A 24919-nucleotide genomic window follows, 5' to 3' on the forward strand; every position below is an offset into this window, starting at 1 on the left:
TTGAGTCATTGGCCTTTGCATTCATGGCCACTCTGATCACTTTCCTTCCTACTCTGATTCTCCCTTTTCTCCTGGGTCCTGGGAATTGAACCCATGCTTGCTACCAAATATCAAATTACCTTAGAATTTTTGAACGATGTAGGATTAATTTGTGTTTTATATGCTAGAGTCCTTTAAAAAAAACGAAAAAAGGATTTATATTTGTCTTTATTTATTTTATAGGCACAATTTTAGCCAGAAATGTTAGAAACATTTCAACATGATGACATGTCACCCATGAATCATTCTCCGTGGGCTGTCTAGTGTTCCAAGATTATCATTTTCATTCACAGCGAATCTAAATCTCTTCCTTTCATTGTTTGGATGTCAGGGTCTGTCACCTTTCCCATAAACAAAATTGATTCTAGAAAGAAGAAAACAAATACTTTAGAAATTTCTGGAGGAAAAGAAAATATGTTATTCATGATTTAACAATTCTTTACTCATTCTTCTCTATATGTAAAGTCTGATAACAGGACCCTTTTCTTTGCCTAAATCACTATGACCATCATTAATCATTTTGGTAGTTTGAGAAGTAAGTAAAGCCCTATAATAGTTCATCTTGGAAAATGCCTTAGTCTCGCTTGCCATGAGGGCTTTTCTAAACATAGAGCCCAGCCAGGCAATCACAGCATAATAAAATGGTGATGAGCACAGTACAGATTCAAGTCTGAAGAATTGCCAGTCATCTACTTTATGCTCAGAAAATGAGCCTCGGGGTTAAAAGTGCAGCTTCCCAGACTTCCTTTGCTGCAGAATCAAAGCGTACTTTACTGCTGAAGACAATATTTTCATATTGCTAGTACTTTCAAGAGCTCACCGAAATGATATAGCATTGAACACAAATGCAGACACCTGGTTCTCTGCGATCTATGTTTGGCAGTGATGTGGAAAAAACGAACATGAGGACTGACCAGAAATTAATGATGTGTCAAACCTGTTCACCTTGCAAAGGTGAAGTGACTGAGGGTCACTGAGGAGCTGCCATAAACCTCTTAATTGTGGGTGTAATGAAGGTTAATTTTGAAAATGGCAGAATAAATTCTGTTTAAGTTAAGCTAATTAAAGCAGTTAGGTATGTTTGAAACAAGAGCAGGAAAGTTATATGCTTAGTTAACTCCTTACCATTCAATCAAGTGACAGATACATGGATTTGAAGGGAGTGGAAAAGGTTGTGTGGGCTGATGGATATATAGGAGGGATTAGAGAGCAGAAAAGGAAAGAAGAAATATGGTAACTGTATTATAATCTCAAAAAGGAAACAGGTGCAGTCTTAAGGGTACTGGTAACATGGATAGAGATACAATCTTCAACTGTTTTTCCTTTTACTTTTTATTAAAATCCCAAAATTTTGTGAGGAAAGAAAATAAACATCCAGTTATCTGATAGATGAGGATGTGCCTTTCTCGGGATGGCTAATGCATTTGGCTCTAGTAGGAAGGAAGCATCAGTCAGTGACATTGGTTTTCATAATGCTCCAGCATAAAATACTTCCCAGAAATTGAAAGTAATTCAAGTCACTTTTATAGGTAAGAACATCATTTAAGATTTAAACGCTGACCTGTCCAACATTTCACAAACACTGTAGTTCACAGTGCTTCCTGTCTCCCCATTTCATCATAGAGAACTGTACTTTGGATGGAGTCTACATACCCACCCCTCTGGTCACTACTGAATTCTGGGAGTTAGGGAAATGTCCTCTCAACAAAAGAGCAACAAATGAAGAGAAACAGGAGTCAATTCAATTTGTTTCTCTCCTTCTTATATATGTGCCCATGACACTAGTAAAATGTTTACTCCGGCTCTCCATGACACGGAAACAATTCATAACTCCTAGTATTAAAATCCATAACATTGCCATATGGCTAGACTTGAGATTCAGTCATTAATACTGGTCAAGGTGATTTTTCCTTAGTTCAAATCCAGAGTTTTTAATGCAATATTTTGCGGTGGGGGCACTACTTTTGGCTTGATAACTGTGACTCCCTACTTCCTCAAACATGACACATTTCATGTACAGTCTTAAATAATTTTCATCTGAAAATCTATAGAGCCAGTATGCTCCCTCAGTTTAGGAAAACAAGTGAGTTACTTGTCTCTTATAACTTTAACAGCTGCAGATAAATATACCACAATGTACAATCCTCTGAGAATGAAAATTCAAATAACATACAGAGTTTTTGCAAGAGGAGTATTTGATAAAAATAAAAGTTTAAACCCAAGTAAATATTAGTTATACAAACCTAAGGTAATCTGTCTTCATACTTCAAAAATGTCAACTAAATATACTTTCTGTAAAGCTTAAAGCCTTCCTGATCTGCCAAGTCAGCATCTCATTTTCATTTATGGAAGAGAAAAATAAAAAGGATCATAACAAATACACTGCTTTGAGAAAATAGTTCTACATAATTTTAAAAGATTTTTTAAAAAAATTCTTTAATGTAAATTAGTATTTGCCTGTATGTATGTCTGTTCTCTCCCTCCATCTCTCTCTCTCTCTCTCTCTCTCTCTCTCTCTCTCTCTCTCTCTCTCTCTATCTATCTATCTATCTATCTATATATCTATCTTTCTCTCCCTGTGTGGGTAAGCCAGAAAAAAAGTGTGTGGTTTTACATTGTGAATCACTACCTTGTGGATATTCCTGGAGCTAAACCCAGTTCCTTTATCAGAAAACCAACTGCTTATACTCAAGAAATAATCACTTCAGCCCTATTCTAATTTTTTATATCACAGTTTAGACCTGTTAGTAAGTGAGGAAGCATATTTATATCAAACAACACTTTAAAAGAATAACCCAGCTTCCGAAAGCTTCATTACAATAATGATCATAGGAATTGTTGCTAAAAGTCTTATTGCTAAATGTTATCACAAATGAACAAGTGGATGGATTATTTTAGGTTTAAAATTTTCACTGCTGCAACTCAGGATAAAATTATATTTATTGACGACATAATACCAATACTCTCCAAACTATTCTACAAAGTAGAATCAGATGGAAAACTACCTAACTCATTTTTCGAGGCTACAATAACTTTCCTTCCTAAACCACACAGAGACCCTACAAGGAAAGAGAACCTCAGACCAATCGCACTTATGAACATTGATGCAAAAATAGTCAACAAAATCCTTGCAAATCGAATCCAATAACACAGCAAAACGATCATTCACCATGATCAAGTAGGCTTCATCCCTGGGATGCAGGGATGGTTTAGTATAGGGAAATCCATCAATGTAATCCATTATATAAACAAACTCAAAGAAACAAACCACATGGTCATCTCACTAAATGCTGAGAAAGCATTTGACAGAATTCAACATGCCTTCATGTTAAAAGTCTTGGAAAGAACAGGAATCCAAGGTGCATACCTAAACATAATAAAAGCAATATACAGCAAACCAACAGTCAACATCAAACTTAACAGTGGGAAACTTGAAGCAATCCCACTAAAATCTGGGATTCGACAAGGCTGTCCACTCTCCCCCTACCTATTCAACATAGTACTGGAAGTCCTGGCTGGAGCAATTAGACAGCAAAAGGAAATCAAAGGGATACAAATTGGAAAGGAAGAAATAAAAACATCAGATGACATGATAGTCTATGTAAGTGACCCCACAAATTCCACCAGAGAACTCCTACAGCCGATAAACAAGTTCAGCAAAGTGGCCGGATATAAAATTAACTCAAAAAAATCAGTAGCATTCCTATATTCAAAAGACAAACATGTGGAGAAAGAAATTAGGGAAGAGATACCCTTCACAATAATCACAAAAACTATGAAATACCTAGGTGTGGTTCTAACTAAGCAAGTGAAGTACCTGTATGACAATAACTTCAAAACTCTAAAGAAGGCAATTGAGGAAGACCTCATAAAATGGAAAGATCTCCCATGCTCATGGATTGGAAAGATCAACATTTTAAAAATAGCCATCTTACCAAAAGCAATCTACAGATTTAATGCAATACCCATCAAAATTCCTACCGAGTTCTTCACTGAGTTAGAAAGAGCAATGTGCAATTTCATTTGGAATAACAAAAGACCTAGAATAGTGAAATCCATACTCAACAACAAGAAAACATCTGCAGGAATCACTATCCCTGACCTTAAGCTCTATTACAAGGCAACTGTGCTGAAAACTGCATGGTACTGGTACAGAAATAGGCACGTGGATCAATGGAACAGAATAGAATATCCAGAAACGAGCCCTCACGTATATGGTCACCTGATTTTTGACAAAGGGGCTGTTAACATTCAATGGAAAATGACAGCCTCTTCAACAGATGGTGTTGGTCCAACTGGCATTCAGCATGCAGAAGAATGAAAATAGACCCTTTCTTATCTCCTTGTACAAAGCTGAAGTGTAAGTGGATCAAAGATCTCCACATTAGACCAGGTACACTGAAACTATTAAAAAGTAGGGAAAACCTTAGAACCCATAGGCATAGGAGAAAATTTTCTAAACAGAGCACCAATAGCTCGAACTCTAAGGTCAAGATTGGCAAATGGGAATTAATGAAATTGTAAAGTTTCTGTAAGGCTAAAGACACTATCATGAAAACAAAACGGCAGGCAACAGAGTGGGAAAAGATATTTACCAACCCCACATCAGATAGAGTCCTAATATCCAAGGTATACAAAGAATTCAAAAAGTGAGATACCAGAGAATCAAACAACCCTATTAAAAAATGGGGTACAGACTTAAACAAAAAGTTCTCAATCGAAGGATATCAAATGGCTGAGAAACATCTAAGGAAGTGCTCAAGATCCTTAGTCATCAGGGAAATGCAAATCAAAACAACCCTGAGATTCCACAACACACCAGTCAGATTTGCCAAGATCCAAAACTCAGATGACAATAGATGTTGGCGAGGATGTGGAGAAAGAGGAACACTTCTCCACTGCTGGTGGGGTTGTAAACTCATACAACAACTCTGGAAATCAGTCTGGCAGTTCCTCAGAAAAATGGACATAGTACTACCTGAAGACCCAGTTATTCTACTTCTGGGCATTTACCTCAGAGATTCTCCAACATACAACAAAGATACATGCACCACAATGTTCATTGCAGCTCCATTTATAATAGCCAGAAGCTGGAAAGAACCCAGATGTCCTTCAGTAGATGAATGAATACAAAAATTGTGGTCCATTTACACAATGGAGTACTACTCAGGTACCAGAAACAATGGCTTAACAGAATACTTAAGAAAATGGATGCATCTCGAGAGCATCATCCTGAGTGAGATAACCCAGTCACAAAAGAACAGACATAATATGCAGTCACTGATAATGGGATACTAACCCCAGAATGCTCTGAACACTCCAGAAACTACTCACAGACTGTGTGAAGTGCAAGAAAAAAGAAACAAATATATATTTTAATTAAAATAGAACTGTATCACATCCCCCTTTCCTTCCTACAGCCTCTCCCAGTTTCTCTCCTATCTCCTCAAATTAATAACCTCTTTTCCTATATTATTGTTACATATATACATATGTGTATGTATATGTACCCACAAATACTTAATTACAACCTCATAAAATGTATTTGTATACTTTTATGCAAAAATGCTTAAAATCTGCACATTTATCTTTGTTTTTTAAAATAAAGTTTAAAAAAAGAATGAAAAAAAATTACATGGCCTTAGAACAAATCATCATTTTAAATGTCATTTACTTATATGCTTATGTCTAATATACTCACTCAGTTTTTCTGATTTTCATACTCAGTAATTCTATACACTAATTATAAAATGATTGTTCAATGGTTATATATATATATATATATATATATATATATATATATATATATATATATATATATATATATATACATATATATATATATATTAAAACACCATGCTCATAATATACTTTTATACTGAAAATCTACTTCTGGAACTGAAATTAATTTAATCCAAACTAAATAATTTTAAATCTGTAGCAAAACTCTAACAATAAATATTTTTGAAAAGGCTCACTGGAATTAGAATTATAGAGTTAGGAAAAAAAAAAAAAAAAAGACTAGTGTATCTCTACACTAAGGATAGTGTACCAAATTCAAAACCTCCGGTTAACTTAATAAGCTCACATTCTCAGATTAACTATACACCTTTTCTTCCAACCCACTTTATAAAATTCTTTCAATTATTTGTCCTCCGTTTATTACTATTCATGTTTGTTGATTTGCTTCTAATGAATCTTACTTAGTACTAGGTAAAATATTATAAGCCTTGTCTTTTTAAAAAATATTCATATTTTAAAGCGTATAATAGGTAAACGTAACTTAGGATGGTTGAGCAACATGAGTTTACTTGTTAACTGAGCAGGAATATGATTGGAGCTCTGAACTCATGACCTCATTGTCAATGTGTAGGGCTCTTGAGTTTTTTCCAAGGTTTCTTGCCTGCTCTGTCTGAATAAAGCACTCTCTGCTCCCCTGTGTTTTGTGACTTTCACAGGACACTATTGTTGCAATCCTAAGAATGCCCTAAAGATGGCTTCTCTTGGGTTTTTACCTTCTGGCAGATCTTTTCATAAGACCAAGTGTTGACAATCTATCATGACAACCTGGATTTTTATATTCGGATTAAATGGCCATGCATTCTATTATTACTTTTGTATCCCATTTTATACCTCTTTGAATCCTGTTTGGTTGTGGGGGTGATGTTTGGCTGCACTTTCATTCTTACAAGTCTCATGAGTCATTTTTCTCACAGTTCCATAATTCCTAATATCCACCTCTGTTGCTGCAACATGGCTAGCAAAGCTCACGTTTCCCTCTGCCTATTTTTAATTATATGGTGCTAGGTGAGCAACACTTTCTGTCTCTGAGGTTCTAAAGACTTATTAATAAAATGTAAATGTTGGGGTGATGTTAACTTAACACATGGAAAACATGTGCCAAAACCCATATTTGCACCACCTTATTTCAGATTCACATCATATCTGACAATAGCATACTTGATGTACAAAATGAATTTATCAAGTGCCTATTGAAAGAAAATATGAATTTATATATGTGTACAACAATGAACAGCTTAATTTAGCCTCTACCCACAAAGAAATTCCAAAAGAAGGTACCTGTTTGGATGTGCTTCATAATAAACAGAAATGGATGATTTGCTAGAAATTGATTTTGAGTCAGACTCATGATTGCAGGGATATGCATGCCTATGAAAAAAAAGGAAGCAGCCATTTACATGTTTACCCAAAAGAGAACCATAAAGGAAACATATTAAAATTTTATAGACAAAAGCAATTTGATATATGTCTTAAACACAAAATAATTCATAATTAATTTTAAAACACTGTGCACCAGATTAAATATTGAGTCATTCATGAATCCATTCTGAGTTCCCATTTATGTTCAATGAGGAAGAACACCAAATAGTAGATTCAATTTAGTGAAAGCAATGAAAAATGTCACATTCTCAGTAGTAATTTTCTGTCTACTCTTTCCATTGCATGTTCTGTTCTTAAAATGTTTCACTTTTTAATTCCCTTCCAGATGTGTTTGCACTTCATGGCTGTACTTCAGGCAATGAGAATCTCATCTGAGTCTAAAACTACTTATTTTATACCTAGATTTCCAGAGTTCTTCTGTAGATGTTTTAGTATATACATAAAAATTTTATTATAAAACTAGAAGCATACACTTGCTTTCCTACAATTACTTATTATGATAAGCCACGGCATTTCAGCTTATGTAGAGGTTGTCAATAAGGTCGGAAATTTCAGCAGTCAGACAGTGTTTTCTAGATTAAACATTTTTACACCTATCTCAGGTTCTCTTCAACTTAGTTCTGACTCAGTGAATTAGAGCAAGGCCTGAGAATGGCAGTTTCTGAGTTGTTCCAATGTGATAACATGACTGCCAGTCTCTGTAGTACATTTCTAATCTCATGATAAATTGAATCTTAGTCTCAATGGTCCTGTAAAATTTTGTTCAGACCCAAGGAAAACTAAGATCAGTGGGTATAGTCAAAATGGAAAAACAACGAAATATAATCTTACTAAAATAAAATGAATGATACTTTTGTCTACAGAATAATCTTGACAATTCCACACAAATTACCAGTGGATATGAGTTCACATCTAAACTACTGAGATAAATCAGAAAAGTAAAGTCGATTTTACTTTCATTCCCACTTTCAGTGAATATTTTTTGTTCCCCCTTGTTCTTGAACAACCCCAGAGCACATTCTTCAAAGTCAGGTTCTCAGGCTATTCTGGGGCACGATTCATCAGGATATCTGCCGACCCCCATTACCATCTCCTAATGAGATTGAGAACTCTAGCTTGACAATGAAAGGCAGTATGCAGTAGCCAAATGGCTTTGAGATTAAAACCAGGGAACCTGATATATCAGCTCAAACTCAGTCAATTAACAGCATGACCCCAGGCCAGCAGCTTTACATCTCTGGGACTTTTCCTTCACTAATATAATTAGATGATTGTTGAGTAACTGATGAGAATTCATTCAGTATCGTGTACAGTCAGATGAAATTCTGTGCTCATGAGCTATTAACCTTGTCTGAACACATAGTCCAGGTTTATCTAAGGATTGATGGAGTCCGTGCCCTGCAACCTGTCTTTCTTGGACACAGTAATGGCATTTCTTTCAAGAAACTACAGAATAGTAAAGATGGTCCAGTATATCCCACCCACATGTCAAATCCGTGCTACCATGCAGCACTCTGAATTAATAAGGGGATCAGTAAGTAGAGAAAATTGATAACATTTTTTAATAATACCCTTTACATGATGAACATTTTAAAGCATCAATTAAAATCCAAGTTGTATGGCGAGGTTAAAACAGACTCATAAAGGAACCACTAATTTTTATTATTATTATTATTATTATCATTATTATTATTATTATTATTATTATTATTATTGTCATTATTTCTGGTTGATTTCAAAGTTTGCCATCAGTTGCCTTTACAAGTATTATTTACACATGGTAAACATTCTTCAAAATGCTATTTATTTAATGAAGTGCTACAAAGAGGTTATTCTTAACACTGAATGTGCCCACAGTTGAATGAACTGTGGGAATGTGTCCAGAGAGCCAGGGTCTGACAGAGTAGTTCTGGAATGAGACTTGAAATTCTGCATTTTTAATAAGTTCCTGTGTAAAGCTCTTGCTGCCAGTCTGTGTGTGCATGGCGCATGCAGTATGTAGGGCAGGCTGAAAGTCACAATTCAGTGCTTGCTCTGCTTGGATGTGTGTTGGGATCACTTAGGGAAACTTAAGAAAACCTTAGGGCTTGGATCTCCTCTACAGACACTCAGATTCAATTATTTTAAAACACCGTCTGGGCACAGATTTGTTTTTTAAAAAAATGTCCCAGGTCACTCTAATACACAGCTAAGTATTTGTACGACCACTGAGATAGTAACAGCAGTGCAATTAGAAAACTGAACACGAAGTCAGCTTAATTAGGGATAATATTAAAGAGGACAGTGAGACTGAGCGCCCTTAACCGGGAAGATTCTAATAGTTGAGTCCTGACATTTTCTCCCAAGATCCGGTGTGCGGTTTAGAAGTATTTCCGATCTGCAGATGACAGAATAGCAGTAGCTGAGGCTCAGCTGTCAAATCAAATCTTTTCCCTTTGCACTGTGTTTAAAGGAAGGGATGGACGCAGAAACACACACGCGCCCTCTTTTCCCGTTGTCTACACAGAAAGAAGAGAAAAGGAGAGAACGGAAGGTGCGGAACATCCCAGTCTGTATGCTGTCCCCATCCTTCCTCCTGGCTGCTGTTTGTTTTACCTGTGGATGCGGCAGCTTCACTTCCGTCTTCATTGACCTCAAAGACTATTTTCTGCATGACTCTCGAGACATAGACTTCAGCCGAATCTGAGGGAAACATGAAGGATTCGTTGGCAGTCAGATCAGAACCTTCGCTATAGGTCCACAAACAATTACATGTTCAAGTATACCGAGCAGTCATCAAACAAATGAACGTTCTCCGATATAGTCAGTTTTCTGGAAATAAAGATGCCTAGGCTTAACTATAAAATTCACAAAATAGATTTACAAACAGGAAAAGTTTTCCCAGACATGAAAGGTATAACCCTCAAACCAGGTATCCCACTATAAGGATGATCTGAATGCAAACGGGGGTTTCCCATTTCACTAAGATCTAGAGAAATAATGCAAGATCAACCTCAAAGTCAACTTGCCTTTTAAATTCTATATTCAGCTCTGATCTCATGTGAAAACAAAATTTATTTCCTTTCCAGACTATTTAGGTCATAAAAGTCTAAAGGGACTTTGTGTCATCTGTCAGAGAAATCATTTCAGAGCTGTGCATTAAAAACCCAATAAATGTTTTAGTGTAAGGCAGGGTCCTGCAGTATTTGCTCTGCTGTGCCTGTATGCTGAAGGGTCCTCCCTTGCCTACTGGGAAAGCTGACATGTAAAGGTGGTCTGCAAAGTTAATCTTGAAAAGTGAAATCATGAGCTATACGTCTCATCAAGTCAGCTTGGAAGGACCAGATGCATATAGCGTCTCCACGTTCATTAAGTGCATGCCTCAAGAACTGTCTGGTGCGTGGGTGGCACTCAAACCAATCAGTGGACATGGGTGCGCAGAAAGCTGTACTGTGGAGAAAGGGGGAAGCCACAGTTTCAGTGTGGATGTTCCGATCCAAACAAATTCTCCAGACACTTATTCTCTACACGGGGTTTCTCTTTTACACAAATTATCTTAGGAAGCACTTCGGAAGTGTTTTTATAAGTCATCTTGGAGAAGGTTTGTGGAGGCTACACATTGCTGGAGTTTGAACAATGAGCCCCTCTTTAAATGCCCAAGGTCTACTGAGTGAGGCTTCTAAGGCCAGGAAAATGTTCAAGAAGAAGTGCTTGGTTATTGGTTGTAGAGGTGGCTATGGTTTAGGACACCCTAACATAGCATTTTATTTAAGTGTTTAATGTTATTGTTACTATTGGTACTATAGCAATTGGCAAGAAGTCACCACAGGTCCGGTGACTCTGTGGAAACAAGAAGCTGAGTCATGTGTGAAGGAGATAAAGAACTTGTATGGCACCTCTACAAAGATTACCATTCCTCCACTCAGAGACACTCTCTCCATTCCATCTCTATTCCTTAAATATTGGTGAGTGAGTAAATTGATAAATACTTCTTCAAAGTCTAGATATTTTCATCAAGGTCTAAAAGAGGTCCTACAGTGTTATATGTGATACCTAAGAGGCTGGCAGGCTTAAATCACTGTGCCCTGTGTAGAACAAAGAAGATGGAATTTTAACAGTGTATGTGGTGTGTGTGCCACTATTTCCTTCACTTCATTTAGTTATTTATCTCTCAGTTATTAGTTTTTGTCAAGGACAGAAGAATTAATTGAATATCTGGCATACCTGTGGAGGTAAGGATCTCAGAAAAGCACTGGTCCCTAGCTACATGTTAGCACAAACAATGCCCTTCTCTATGCCATCCTGAAGGCCTCGCATGCAGCTTTGTATGTTTCAATATTACCAAATTAACCTCTGAAAACTAGTTGTTCATCTATCTGTGTTCTACTTGTCCTGCTTAAATGACAGATGCCATATTGTAATTTCCATTATTAATATGGGGACACAAATAAGGCATAATACAAGGCCATAAAATGCTTCTACTTGCAGAGCTTTACTCTAGTATGGTGAGAATGTTTACCTCACTTATGAAATGCTCTCTGCTTTTCATTGAGAATAACTTCTTACCTGATAGGTCTAGTGCATAACAATAAAAGGTGCAGTCTTAGTATGATATTTATTCTGTAGTCATATGCTTACTGGGACCGAGGACTCTATCATGTTAAGACCACTCTGTTAATCTAATTCCAAGAAAAGAAGCCAACAAGACAATATAAAAATTACTCATCAGTAGCATACCTGTTATTCCAGAAAGGTCACAGCTGCCACCAAATATCTCAGTTACATTTAAAGAATATAATGCTTCTTTGACGTCTATTTTTTGTTCTATTTTAAATCTGTTTCCAAAAAAAAAAAAAGACGTAGAAAAAATTACTAAAACACTGCATATTTTCTAGGAAATAAGTTCTATGACACGGTGACTTGACAAAGCTTACGCTGTGAGCCTTTGGCTTTTACCAACCCAGTTTTATTTTCTTATATCTCATATCATTTTTATCCAGTTGGATTAACTGGTTCCACACTGTTAATAATTTGCTTCCTAAATATGTTGTTGATTGCAAAATAATTACCCAACAACACTGGTCTACTTCCTTGATCACCATCTTTATAAGAAATATAAAGTTTTCCTCTCCAATTTTCTATACTCAGGATATTGTAACAAAGTGTGTCATGGAAGATTCAGCAACACTCTGAGCAACACTTAGCAGTGGATCATCCAGAAAGACCTTGTTGACAGAGAGGCATTTCTAACAGCATCCTTTCTATTCCTTCTCTCATTTGCTATGACTCTCTCCTAATGTCTTAAAGTAGAAACATTATGTGCTTAAAACATTGGAGGTAAAATGGATAAGATTTATCAGGTCTGGGGAGAGAGCTGAATAGCACTTTTAGTACCAGGCCCTAAGTTAAGATTAAGCAGGATTTATGAAAAAGAAACTCAGCAGAAATTCTCACATATTATCTTGGGTTTAGATCTTCTGTGGTTCCAAAATAACTGCAGGCACTAAATCTCATGGTATCAGTTGAGGTTTGGTCGGTTGCTATGTATTGTAATGCTAAATTTTGTACCCTTTTTGCAAGCTTTTGTTGTGCAAACCTTGTTTCTTGATTTAAAACTATAGGTTAAAAAAATTATCCACAGCCATGGTTGAGGGTGGAGAAGAGAGAGGAAAGAGCCATGGTTGAGGGTGGAGAAGAGAGAGGAAAGAATGAGACAGAGAATGAGAGAGAGAGAGAGAGAGAGAGAGAGAGAGAGAGAGAGAGAGAGAGAGAGAGAGAAGAAGAAGGAGGAGGAGGAGGAGAAGGAGGAGGTGGAGGAGGAGGAGGAGGAGGAGGGAGGGAGGGAGAGAAGAAGGAGGGAGGGAGGGAGAGAAGAAGGAGGGAGGGAGGGAGGGAGGGGGGGAGAAGAAGGAGAGAAGGGGAGAAGGAGGGAAGGAGGGGAAAATGAGGGAGGGAGGGCAGAAGGAGGAGGAGGAGGAAGAGAAGGAGGAGGAGGAGGAGGAGGAGGAGGAGAGGGAGGGTGGGAGGGGGAGAGGGAGGGTGGGAGGAAGGAGGAGGAGGAATCCACCATAAGGGAAGATGGACCATGAGCACATGGCCAGGAGAAACAGCAAGTATGGAGGTAGCCTGGCCAGCAGATAGAAGAGTAAATTATGGGTTCCCTCCCCCCTGAGTAATTGTCAAAGCTAAATAAAAGAACCATCATCTGAGTCTCATTTATTTTTAAGCTAGTGAGGGCTAAATTTAAATTGGTTCTACTCTGGCTACCATTTAAATAGGAAGAGGGGGAAACTAGTACATTTTTATTTCATAGATGCTTAAAGAATATTTTTTCTAAGTTTTAAATGACATTATAAGCTTTTTAAAAGCAGAGAACAGGAAATTGTTAGAAATTTATTTTCAAGCTCAGGGTCAAGATAAGTACAGGAGTAACAATATAATCTCAGTTCTATTTGGGTCAAAGCTAACATGTTGACTCTTTCTGTCTTCTAATCAAACTATAATTCCAAACCTTGACCGTGATCAATATATACAGTGTGAGTCATTATTCATCATGATTATGTTTCATCTCCCATCTACCTTCACCCTAAACAAAAATTATTAAAGAATAGCTAAAATCAAAGAATAAGCAACAAAATTCGGGTTGGATAAATAGTACATTAAAAAATATATAAAATACTTTTTTAGAAAGTATTCACTGCATCCTTAAATGGGAAATGCATGTTTTCTACATCAGTGACATTTTCTAGAACTCCTACCTCAAGAGCTTTCTCTGTACCCTGACAGGCACTTGCCTTAAGAAATGTACACAACTGCTGGAGAAACCTCGATCGAACACCTAAGTAAGTCAGTGGCTATAAATTTGATGATAAATCAGTCTAATTCAATCACAAATTTAATTGATGAGTATTGACTAAATTTTTTCACTTTAATTCTTCAAAGTAATGAAGTACCTGTGGGAGTAGGCTAAAAAATAGTATGTATTTTGGAATATGATAGATGTTTCAGGTCCGGAGTAACTGGGAATGTAGAGAACATTAAGACTAAAAATCTATTGCTAGTGAAAATAGCTCATTTTATTCTACTATATTCAACGTCTTAGTAATTTCTTCCTGAGAAAAAAATTAAGTATGATTGTCTTAAAACTATTCCATGAATAGCATTAAAGGTGAAACTATATGTTTTAATATAGCTACTATCTTTAGATTAATAGCCCAGTAATTTCAAGATAATGACAAGAATACTGAAGACTTATTACAGTGTCTAATAATGTGTAATTATCACTAGAAAGTCATTTAAATAATAGTCCTGCTCATGGAATAGTCCAGTGAAACCTAAAGCAATAGAAAGGCATTCATACATTTGATAAAAGCATAATCTAAGGCCAATACCTAATTATCTGTAATTATTGCAGCCATGAATAAGGGGGATGAAGTGGCACTTCCGTAGTTATAGGCACTTAATATAGACCACAGTTTTTAATGTTTACAAAATTACTAGGAAGTCAGCATTATCATTATCATTAACATACAAGAAAGAAATCATGAGAGTTGATTTCCAACTTCAAGGTCAAGGTACAAGAGCTATCATTTAAATTCAGGTCCATTTGGGTCAAGCTAATGTGCTGACTCTGTCTTCTAATAAAAATATTATCATGATCAGCATATACAGTGTGAGTCATTATTCAACACTGTTGTGGTTCATCTCCCAGCTACCTTCACCCTAAACTAAAAATTTCAAAAGAATAGCTAAAGGTAAAAGAGTAAACAACAAAATGCTGGTTAGTTAAATAGTAAATTAACCACAAAAAATTAGTGTATGAAACATGGTTTGTTTGCTTTACATATGGAATTTGCTCCCATGTGTAAGCACTAAGTTGAAATAGATCTCTCACAGGTAAAAACTACAGATAATGAAAGATCTGAATTTCTGTGCTCAGGTAGGCCCGGTCGGTCACGGTTTTCAGTCACTGCTGTGAATCTGTCTTATTAGTTCCCTCTGCTACATGCTGAGTGTTCTCACAAAATAGGAATGAATGAGAACCTATTGATGACCCCTTCTGAGTCCTTGTCCTATTATCAGAAGTTCCATTGTTTATATAATAGACTTTAGCTAACCCTGGATTATTTAAAAATGAAAATAACCAGACCAAATCTATAATATTAAAATGTAAATTCAGAGACTAGGACATGTGTCATGGAATAAAGTGCTTGCTTCACCAGCATGAGAAAACGTTTGGATTCACAGGACATATATAAAGACTACGATGCCATAGGATGTGTTTATAATCCCAGAATTCCTATCCAAAGTAAGAGGAAGTCACAGAATAACAAAATAGCTGCCTTGGCAAACACATATTCAAATAACAAGACACACAAAAAAAGTGACACCTGACCTTGTCTTCTAAGCTATGCACACAAACACGTACATATATAGACCCAGACATATCACAGACAAAATAGACACATATATGTAATTCTATATAAAAGTTAAGTTGTGTGTTAGTAAGATTTACTAACATATTTCTGTATTTACATGTATGAGGTGATTGCTTTTATCTATACACATAACAAAAACAGACATGTTGTTTTTTTATATACTGGAATTTGATACACTGCAGGCTTATGTTATACTCTCCAACTGAATAAAATTTAATTTCTAATATATGCACATGTTCTCATATCACCTGTAGACAAAACATTATGAACTCTTGCTAGTATCCAAATGTAAAACAATATTTAAAATGATTTTTTGGTGTTTTGTAGAAAAGAAAAGCTATCTCTCATGCCAGTGCATTTAACGCACTATCAATCTTACAGGCTTTGATTGTCAACTCATTCTTTGTCAAAAAATGGAAGAGAAAGTTCTACAAACAGAAGGTATAATCAGGATCAGTGTCATGTTCCTTCCTTCCTGCTGCCTCTTGTATATAAACAGTATCTTGGTTGCTTGACAATGATCAAACTGTGTTACAAAAGAGGACTTTAATTTCCCAACCGTACAGGATGTAGAATGCCTGCTGTTGTGCAAGGCCTGACTTATGCTGCTTACTCCAAGGCTTGCTGGACTCACCCAGAAGGTAAAAAGAGACAAGGGCAGAGTCCAGGCACACTCTTCAGGTCTGTGTTGCTCTTATAACAACCTGAGTTTGTCATTCTAATCCAAAATTCCAGAAGAGTAAATTTCTGCTGCTTATGTCAAACAGCTATTTTTTATCTTTTGCTTCTTTTACACGGCAGTTGAGGAAATCTGATGAAATTGACTAAATTGTTCCAATTTACCATATCGTCACTTACCAGTTTACAATTAACTGTGAACTCATTTCGATATTTAAAAAACCAACACTGAATAATATATTTCAATGTAGTGTTATAAACCTGCAGTGCCAGCACAACAGAGACAAAGGGATCACGAAGTTGATGCTAGACTGGACTACAGTGTGATTTCAGAATGGGCATGAATTGCACATAGATACTTTTCAGAGAAGGCGCAAAGATGGTTAAAACAAAGTCATCAGTCACAACAAAACTATTTACTGAGCCTATAAAGTGTTCTTTCCTCATCATATATAAAATATTTTTTAAAGGTTACATTGGGGCTAATGTACTTCAGAACTTTGAATCCATGATTGAGTTCATAGGAGTGGATATCAGACCTGGGGGAAGCAAAGGGAAGTTACAAGAAGAGAATGTACTCAAAGATATTAGAGAGGCGGGATTAGATCTGACAGCAGTGAGGAGAAATAGTGACCACAGACTATGTTCAAATATAGTATCTAACGATGACATTCTCAATTACTAAACTATTGTACTGAAATATATGAAGAAATCTTAACACAGGATAAAATATAAACTGTGCTATTCTGGTACCCCATTAACTCTGAAGGTCCTGTTCTCTATCACGAGCAGAGCATATTAGTCTGTATAACCATTGCATCCTATGATGATAATCCTTTGTAATTTCAATGGAATGTTAATTACCTAAAGCTGACCAGAGGACTCTCTTTGTAATTCAAAGGTCAGTAAGACAGAACATGACCGAACCCACCCACCGAGGGAGGCCTACTTCCACTTCCTCTTCACGCAGCTCAGAGAGCCATCTCCGGACACGAAGAGCAGTAACTTGTTTTTCCACTTCTTCTATGTTGACCTCTTCCGGGGGAAGAACGATGACTAAACTAAACTCATCAGCCTTGTAAGGCAATTCCAGAACTTGGTATGTCATGGATGACTCAGAAAATTCACCTACAAAGGAAATTCATTAAGTTTATTTGTCAGTTATCAAGCCTATTATTTAAAATATATAGTTTCTCACATTACCATATTTTGCTCTCAACTGAGCCTTCATCATTGGAACCCTGACTGTTAAGCCATCTTTCTTAGTAAAATCTGTCGTCTCTGTGTCTTCTTTTCTGAATTTCTGTTTCCAATCTCCCTTGAAATAAATGGCATTTACCAGTACCAGACGGGTCAAGGGGCCAAATTCTTCCTCTGAGAACATATTTTTAATTTTTCCTATAAAGAGGATAGAGAAGAAAGTAGGGAGAAAATGTAAGTAGAGATTCAATGGCACTTGCTAAAATTGATTAAAGCAAAAATGTCTTACGCAGAGCTATTTTCACCATTGTATTCTATCATTGATTTTTGGCAACTGTAAGAACAGTAGTGAATACTGCTAAATACTTCACAGAGAAATGGGCATTAACAGAAACACCAGGAAATCAAAAATAAGAGTGTTCAAAGAAAAAGTGAACAGAGCTAGTAATAAGCTCTCTGGTGATATATCAATAAACTGTTGTTCAGACAAGAAGAGAACTATAACATATCTTTCTGCATATTTATTGGTATTATTTAGACCAAAGTGATAGGTTGGTTGCCCATGAGGAAAACCAAATTCAGTAGATCAGTGATACATCCAAACTTACTACTTTTGTAGCTGCAACCAGTGACAAGTGCTTTGCCTGATTTTGATCCTCAAATAAACCCATCTGTTCTCCTCATATTTCTTGTGCAGTTAGCATTTCCTTGTTCATAATGCTATCATTTGTGTTTACACATCTCTATAAATTCTCTTGCTCACCACCACATCACAATCTCAACAGATGCCTCTGTGTGAGCCTGCCCATGAAGATTTAAGTAGCAAACTCATACAGTCACAGATTTCTTCCGCATAATCATAATAAAAACATATTAAGATCTAGTATATGCTTATATATTATGTACATTGTTATTAAAGTTTCTAATAACAAAAATGTTTTAATAGTGTCCTAATTTTAAAGAGAATCTAATGTTACAGTGTTCTAAACTTTAATCTCATGTCTACACTAACAGTAACCTTTATTTAATGACATTGTAATTTTTGCCACATTAGGTATAAAGGTTAGATTACTATATTAATGATAAGATTGTTAGCATTACTTTTAAACATTAACATAATCAGCTGAAATATTTATAATATACTTGGGAAGGAGACATTTGGTATTGACATATCTAATATATTTCTGGACAAAGATAAGCTTCCTATTTTCATACCTGAAAAAAATCAATGCTTGAACAAAAATTATTGCTGAAATTCTCCCATTAAGAAAAACAAGGTATCTGGAAATTAGTACAGCAATCAATATAGTTTTCAAAGCAATTCAGAGTTTCACTGGGCTGTGTAGTCTAGTGTTAATTTAAATGACACTGAGGTGAAATGGATGATTCCATTTTTTTGATCCGCAGTGCAGTGGCAAACTACTCAGCCACCCTTTAAGATATTAAAAGCTACGAATCCAAAAGGAAGTAAGAGTTTTATGAGAATGGAAAACTTTACCATCTGTTTTGCTTTCTACCCAGGTGTTTATTGCCTGTGCAGAAGTTTTTGCATCCAGAAAATCCACCAGTTTTGTAGCACTCTGAAAAACATCCTTGTTTCTATGGAGATATGTTTCCTTCACAATGAATCCTTCTTGAAGGTAGAGGGCACTGGCAAGATTAAATGTAAATTCTGGTTTCTTCTTTGTGATGGCTGAAAAAAGCGACTTCAGCACAGAAAATTCCTCTCCTACAAAATAATTAGAGCATACACTCACATTCTGAGCAACACACAAACAGTAGCCTCATGACACGTGTTCTGATTTATATCACCAATTTCTTGTGCTGAGACATAGCTAACCATGAAAAGTCACCCTAAAGAATTACCACCTATAGCATATGGATTTTTCAGAAAAATCAATGTTTATACTGGACAAAAAATGACCATGTAAATTTAATTATTTCAGACACAAAATTATGAATGCATTAAGGCTGAAGAAAATCCCCACTTTCTAATGACATTTTGATCATTTCATAGCACAAAATTTTTATTTAAGACTCTTTTTTTTTAATCTTTGCAAGGAAAACACTAACGAATATTTCTGGAGTTATGACACCAATAAACAGTTTTTCAATGTTACTTTCAGCTTCAAGAAACCATTACTCTTCGCATATGTTCAGGCTTCAAGGTTCACAAGATAAGCCCTATAATCATGTCTAGATTTCTATAAAAATCTGAAAGGCCTGTTTGTTCAGATTCAGAAATTTATGTATTTTGGCTATCTGCAGGAACAATAAAAGCCTTTAATCCATTCCAACTATAGCTACTAGGTAGAGTCAATTTAAGTTATTACCAGCAGTTGACTGTTTATTAGCAAGTGGTTTTTTTTCATAGTACTGTGCATTTCTCTAAGACTTGTCTACTCTGGTGGTTCATTCCATATTTACAATGGGAAATACACAAGAGTCTTTTTCAAATATTACAAACAATTTATGTACCTCTGACTTAATGCTAGGACTGAGTCATCAAGCCAGAAACAGTTTCAGATAACAGGTTATTTCTGGGCTTAATTGCATTTTTGGAAAAACAAAACAAAACAACAACAACAAAAACCTGAAATGCCAGTTTTGTAATTTTAAAGATACTAATATTTTATTAATATCCATTAAACACAACAAGCATCATTTATCATTAAAAGATACTCATTGAATAGAATTATTGAGAGAGCTGAGAAGATGGCTCACTCAGTCACATGTCTGCTGAACAAGCAAAAGGACTTGAGTTCAATCCCCAAATAAAAGCCAGGGAGCACATCCATGCCTGTAATCCGACAATTGGGTTGACAAAGATGAGGACAGACCAGTGCCTGAGCTTTGCTATCTATCCAATGCAGCCAAGTTGGTGAGCCTAGTTTAGTGAGAGAACGTGTCTCAGACAATAACATTGAGAGCAATAGAGTAAGTCACCTGACACAGACATCTAACCTCACAAACACAAGCATAGCCATGTGTAGACAGTGAAAAGAACACACACACACTTACACACACACACACACACACACACACACACACACACAAACCATAATACAAGTGTTACTAAATTTTTTTGTAAGTTTATAAAGTATGAGAAGGTGCTCATCGTTTAATTATAAAAGCAGAAAATGTAGTCTTTGCATGGCTAATGGATCTAACACAGTGGAGCTTCCTCCATATACTGTGCATCTTGCTCAGCTGGCTGGAAGCTATGCTTTGGTTCCTGGAATACATACATTCTGCACATCTATACAGAAAGCCCTGCTAGAACTACTGCATTATCTTGAATCTTTGGATTTTTCTACGCTTTGGAACAAAGACCAAACCATGTGAGATTTTGAAATAAAAATGCTTTTTATGTAATTAGAATGGAGGACCTCCACAATTCCTGACAACCCTGGTTGTTTTTTTATTATACAAGAGATGGGAGAAAGTTAAAGTATTTTGCTTAGTTATGCAAAGATTCTGGATGCTTTTATTCATTGCAATTAGAAGCTTTAAACGGCACAGTTCAGCAGCTGGGTAGCTACAGAGAGGACTTTTCAAATAAAAGCATGAGGCTCGTACAAGAGAATTAATGACAAAGACAAAGTGAAAGAATTCTAAAGTAATTTTCAGGGATTTATAATTTATAGACATCTTTTAAGAAATGGTGGGGAAAACAGACAGGAAGAGAAAAAATAGCTGTACATCATTTGTCAGAAAAAGTAGAATAGTATCAAGTTCATAAGGTCTACGACCTATGACAAAGAGTTGACCTTTGATAATTACTGAGCACCTAAATCAATGGAAAAATATCACCAAGTATCACACAGTTGGAGGAGAATATAAAATTATTAGTTTTATAAACTTGATTATATTTACAGGTTAATGACCTCATTTAACACAGATCAAAGAGAATACATATGCATGACTGTTAATCAGCAATGAGAAAAACATTTAATTTCTTAAAATAGAACTCTGGAAGCCTGATGACAGGATGAATCAGCTGGATTGTGCCAGCCCTGTAGAAATGGTTGTAAAATTCATGCACTGTTTTGTAGTTGTTTTCAGCTAATTTCTAGGTTCTTCTCTCTTCCATCCTTTTTTGTCTACTATTACAAGCCCTACCACTAGACAGGAGAGACAAATAAATAGAGGAAAAGAGGGCAATGCTATCCTTAGACTAGTTCTTGCTGATTAGCAGTATCAAGGAAAAAATTGCCCTTCCTGTCAGGATATCTAATTTCTTCTTGGTGTTAATTCATTGTGTACAACTAATTAACAAGCTGTGCCCAACTACAATCAACAGCAACCAAACAAAAAACAACAATAACCCTACACCCACACCAAATCCTTGCCTCTCAGTGCCCTAGAATTTATACCCTTTGAAAAGTCCCCAGATTTTTTAAATGTTACACATTCACAAAAACTATCTGCAGCTTGCAAAATTATGCTCCTGCTAGAGCATGAGGTAAATTATAGTCAGCTGCTGCAAACAATCTGAAGCAGCCTCATATCCCACACCTGGAATTTAAACAAAAACATATTCCAATGATATTTCTGTTTTTTTTTTTTTCAAATGAAGCCAATCTCCAAAATTGTCACTATACTGGTTCTTTTTTCCTGATGTTAAGAATCAAAAGGTTAGGCATGTATGTATGTGATCCAAAGAGTAGACCTAGAAGTTGCGAAAGTGACTTGGTTGATAACTTCCCTGCCACTGAATCATGAGGTTCTGATTTGATCTCAACTCAAACATTAAAAAAATAATAAAGGAGAGAAAGAAAGAAAGGAAGGAAGAAAGGAAGAAAGAAAGAAAGAAAGAAAGAAAGAAAGAAAGAAAGAAAGAAAGAAAGAAAGAACAAAAAATGGCTAGGAATCCTGACACATGATTATGAACTTAGCATAGTGAAGACAAAAATAGAGGATCTAAATCTCACAACAGAAAGGTATGATACCAGGCCAAGGGTCACAGGATCATAGAGGAAACTTGACTCTTAGGAGACTGGACATTCCCAAGGACATCAGGGGCTTGGTCACACTGAGACTCCATTATCTCAGAGGCAGCTTGACTCCCATGAGTTCTGACACAATCAGGATCCTAGGATTACAGAATCACAGAATCACAGGATGAGAGAAACACCTGGACTCTGAGGAATTCTGACACAATCAGAATCTCAAGAAAGACAGGGTCCAGTCAGAAACAACTAGGGAAGCTAGTACTAAAGACAACCAGATGGTAAGAGGCAAGCACAAGAACATAAGCAACCGAATTCAAGGCAATTTGGCATCATCAAAATCCTATACTCCCACTACAGCTAGTCTTTGATATGCCATCACACCTGGAAAGCAAGATTCAGATTTAAAAGCATATCTCATAATAATGATAGAGGACTTGAGGAAAGACATGTATAACTCCCTTAAAGAAATACGGGAGAACGCTACCAAACTGGAGAAGGAATTGAACAAAATCATCCAGAATATAAAAATGGAAACAAAAACATTAAAGAAATCATCAAGGTAGACAGCTCTAGAGATTAAAAAAAATCTACAAAATAGATCAGGAATTATAGATGCAAGCAGCATCAAGAAAATATAAAAGATGGAACAAAGAATCCCAGGAGCAGAAGATACCATAACAAACAATGATATAACAGTCAAAGAAAATGCAAAATGCAAAAGGATCCTAACCCAAGACAAACAGGATATCCAGCACACAATGAGAATACCAAACCTAAGATTAATAGGCATAGAAGAGAACAAAGATCCCAAATTAACGGATCAGCAGATATCTTCCATAAAATTATACAAGTAAACTTCCATAACCTAAAGATAAAGATGAACTTGAATATACAAGAAGCCTAAAGAACTCCAAATAAACTGAACCAGAAAAGAAATTTTTCCCATCACATAATATGCAAAACACCAAATGCACAAAACAAAGAAAGAATATTAAAAGCTGTAAGGGGAAACAGTCAAGTAACATGTAAAGGCAGACCAATTAGAATTAAACCAGACTTTTCAACAAAGACCATGAACGTTAGAAAATCCTGAACAGATGTCATTCTGATCCTAAGAGAATACAAATGCCAGCCCAAGAAACTATACCAAGAAAAACTCTCAATTACCATATATTGAGAAACCAAGAGATTTCATGACAAAACCAAATTTACATAATATATGTCCACAAATCTAGCCCTACAGAGAAAAATTAATGGAACTCTCCAACACAAGGAGAGAAACTACATCCTAGGAAAAGCAAGAAAAGTATCTTCTTCCTACAAAACCAAAAGAAGAAACGCACACAAACATAATTCCACCATTAACAACAAAATAACAGGAAATAAAAATAACTATTTCCTAATATCTCTTAATATCAATAGACTCAATTCTCCAATAAAAAGAAACAGAGAAATAGACTAGATATGAAAAGAGGACCCAGAAATTTGATGCATAGAAGAAACACACCTCAGGAACAAAGATGGAAACAGTTTCAGAATAAAAGGCTAAAAAACAAATTTCCAAGCAAACAAAAAATGGTCCCAAGAAACAAGCTGGAGTAACAATTCTAATACCAAATAAAATTGACTTTCAACCGAAAGTTATCAAAAAAAGATAAGGAAGGACACTTCATACTCATCAAAGAAAAAATCTATCAAGATAAACTCTTAATTCTGAACATCTATGTTCCAAATACAAGGGCACCCAGATTCATGAGAGAAACTTAACTAACGGTCAAAGCATACATTGCACCACACACACAATTGTGAGAGTCTTCAACTCCCTACTCTTTTCAATGGACAGATCATGGAAACAGAACCTGAACAGAAACACAGTGAAACTAACAGAAGTTATAAACCATATAGATCTAACAGACAGTTACAGAACATTTCATCCTAAAACAAAAGAATATACCTTCTTTTCTGAAACTCACGGTATCTTCTCCAAAATTGACCATATAGTCAGTCACAAAACAGGCCTCAAAGATGCAGAAAAGATGAAAATAATCCCATGCATCCTATCAGATCAGCATGGACTAAGGCTGGTATTCATTAATAACAAAAACATTAGGTAGCACACATATACGTGGAAAATGAACAATGTTGTACGCAATGAAAATTTGGCCAATGAAGAAATAAAAAAATGAAATTAAAGACTTTTTGTAAGTTAATGAAAATGAAGGCACAACATACTCAAACTTGTGGGACACAATGAAAGAAGTGCTAAGAGGAAAACTCATAGCTCTGGGTATCTCCAAAAAAAAAAAAAAAAAAAAAAAAAAAGCTGAAGAGAAAGCATACACTAGCAGGTTGACAGCACACCAGAAAGATCTAGAACAAAAGGAATCGAATATACCCAAGAGGAGAAGAAGTCAGGAAATAATCAAACTCTTGGGCTAAATCAACCAA

General features: G+C 35.9%; 1 protein-coding gene across 1 annotated transcript in view; it reads right to left on the bottom strand.

Moving 5' to 3' along the window:
• Positions 1 to 326: 326 nt before the first annotated feature.
• Positions 327 to 24919, bottom strand: part of SERPINI2 (serpin family I member 2) — a gene marked incomplete at both ends in the record, with an annotated part of 32886 nt that continues 8293 nt past the window's right edge. The window contains 7 exons of the mRNA XM_080916354.1: positions 327 to 403; positions 7120 to 7209; positions 9817 to 9903; positions 11938 to 12035; positions 17252 to 17444; positions 17520 to 17714; positions 19015 to 19245. Coding sequence (XP_080772480.1) covers positions 327 to 403; positions 7120 to 7209; positions 9817 to 9903; positions 11938 to 12035; positions 17252 to 17444; positions 17520 to 17714; positions 19015 to 19245 — 971 coding nt within the window. The remainder of the gene's footprint in view (positions 404 to 7119; positions 7210 to 9816; positions 9904 to 11937; positions 12036 to 17251; positions 17445 to 17519; positions 17715 to 19014; positions 19246 to 24919) is intronic.

This window comes from Micromys minutus, assembly GCF_963924665.1.
Source record: "Micromys minutus genome assembly, chromosome: 4".
Lineage (NCBI taxonomy): Eukaryota > Metazoa > Chordata > Mammalia > Rodentia > Muridae > Micromys > Micromys minutus.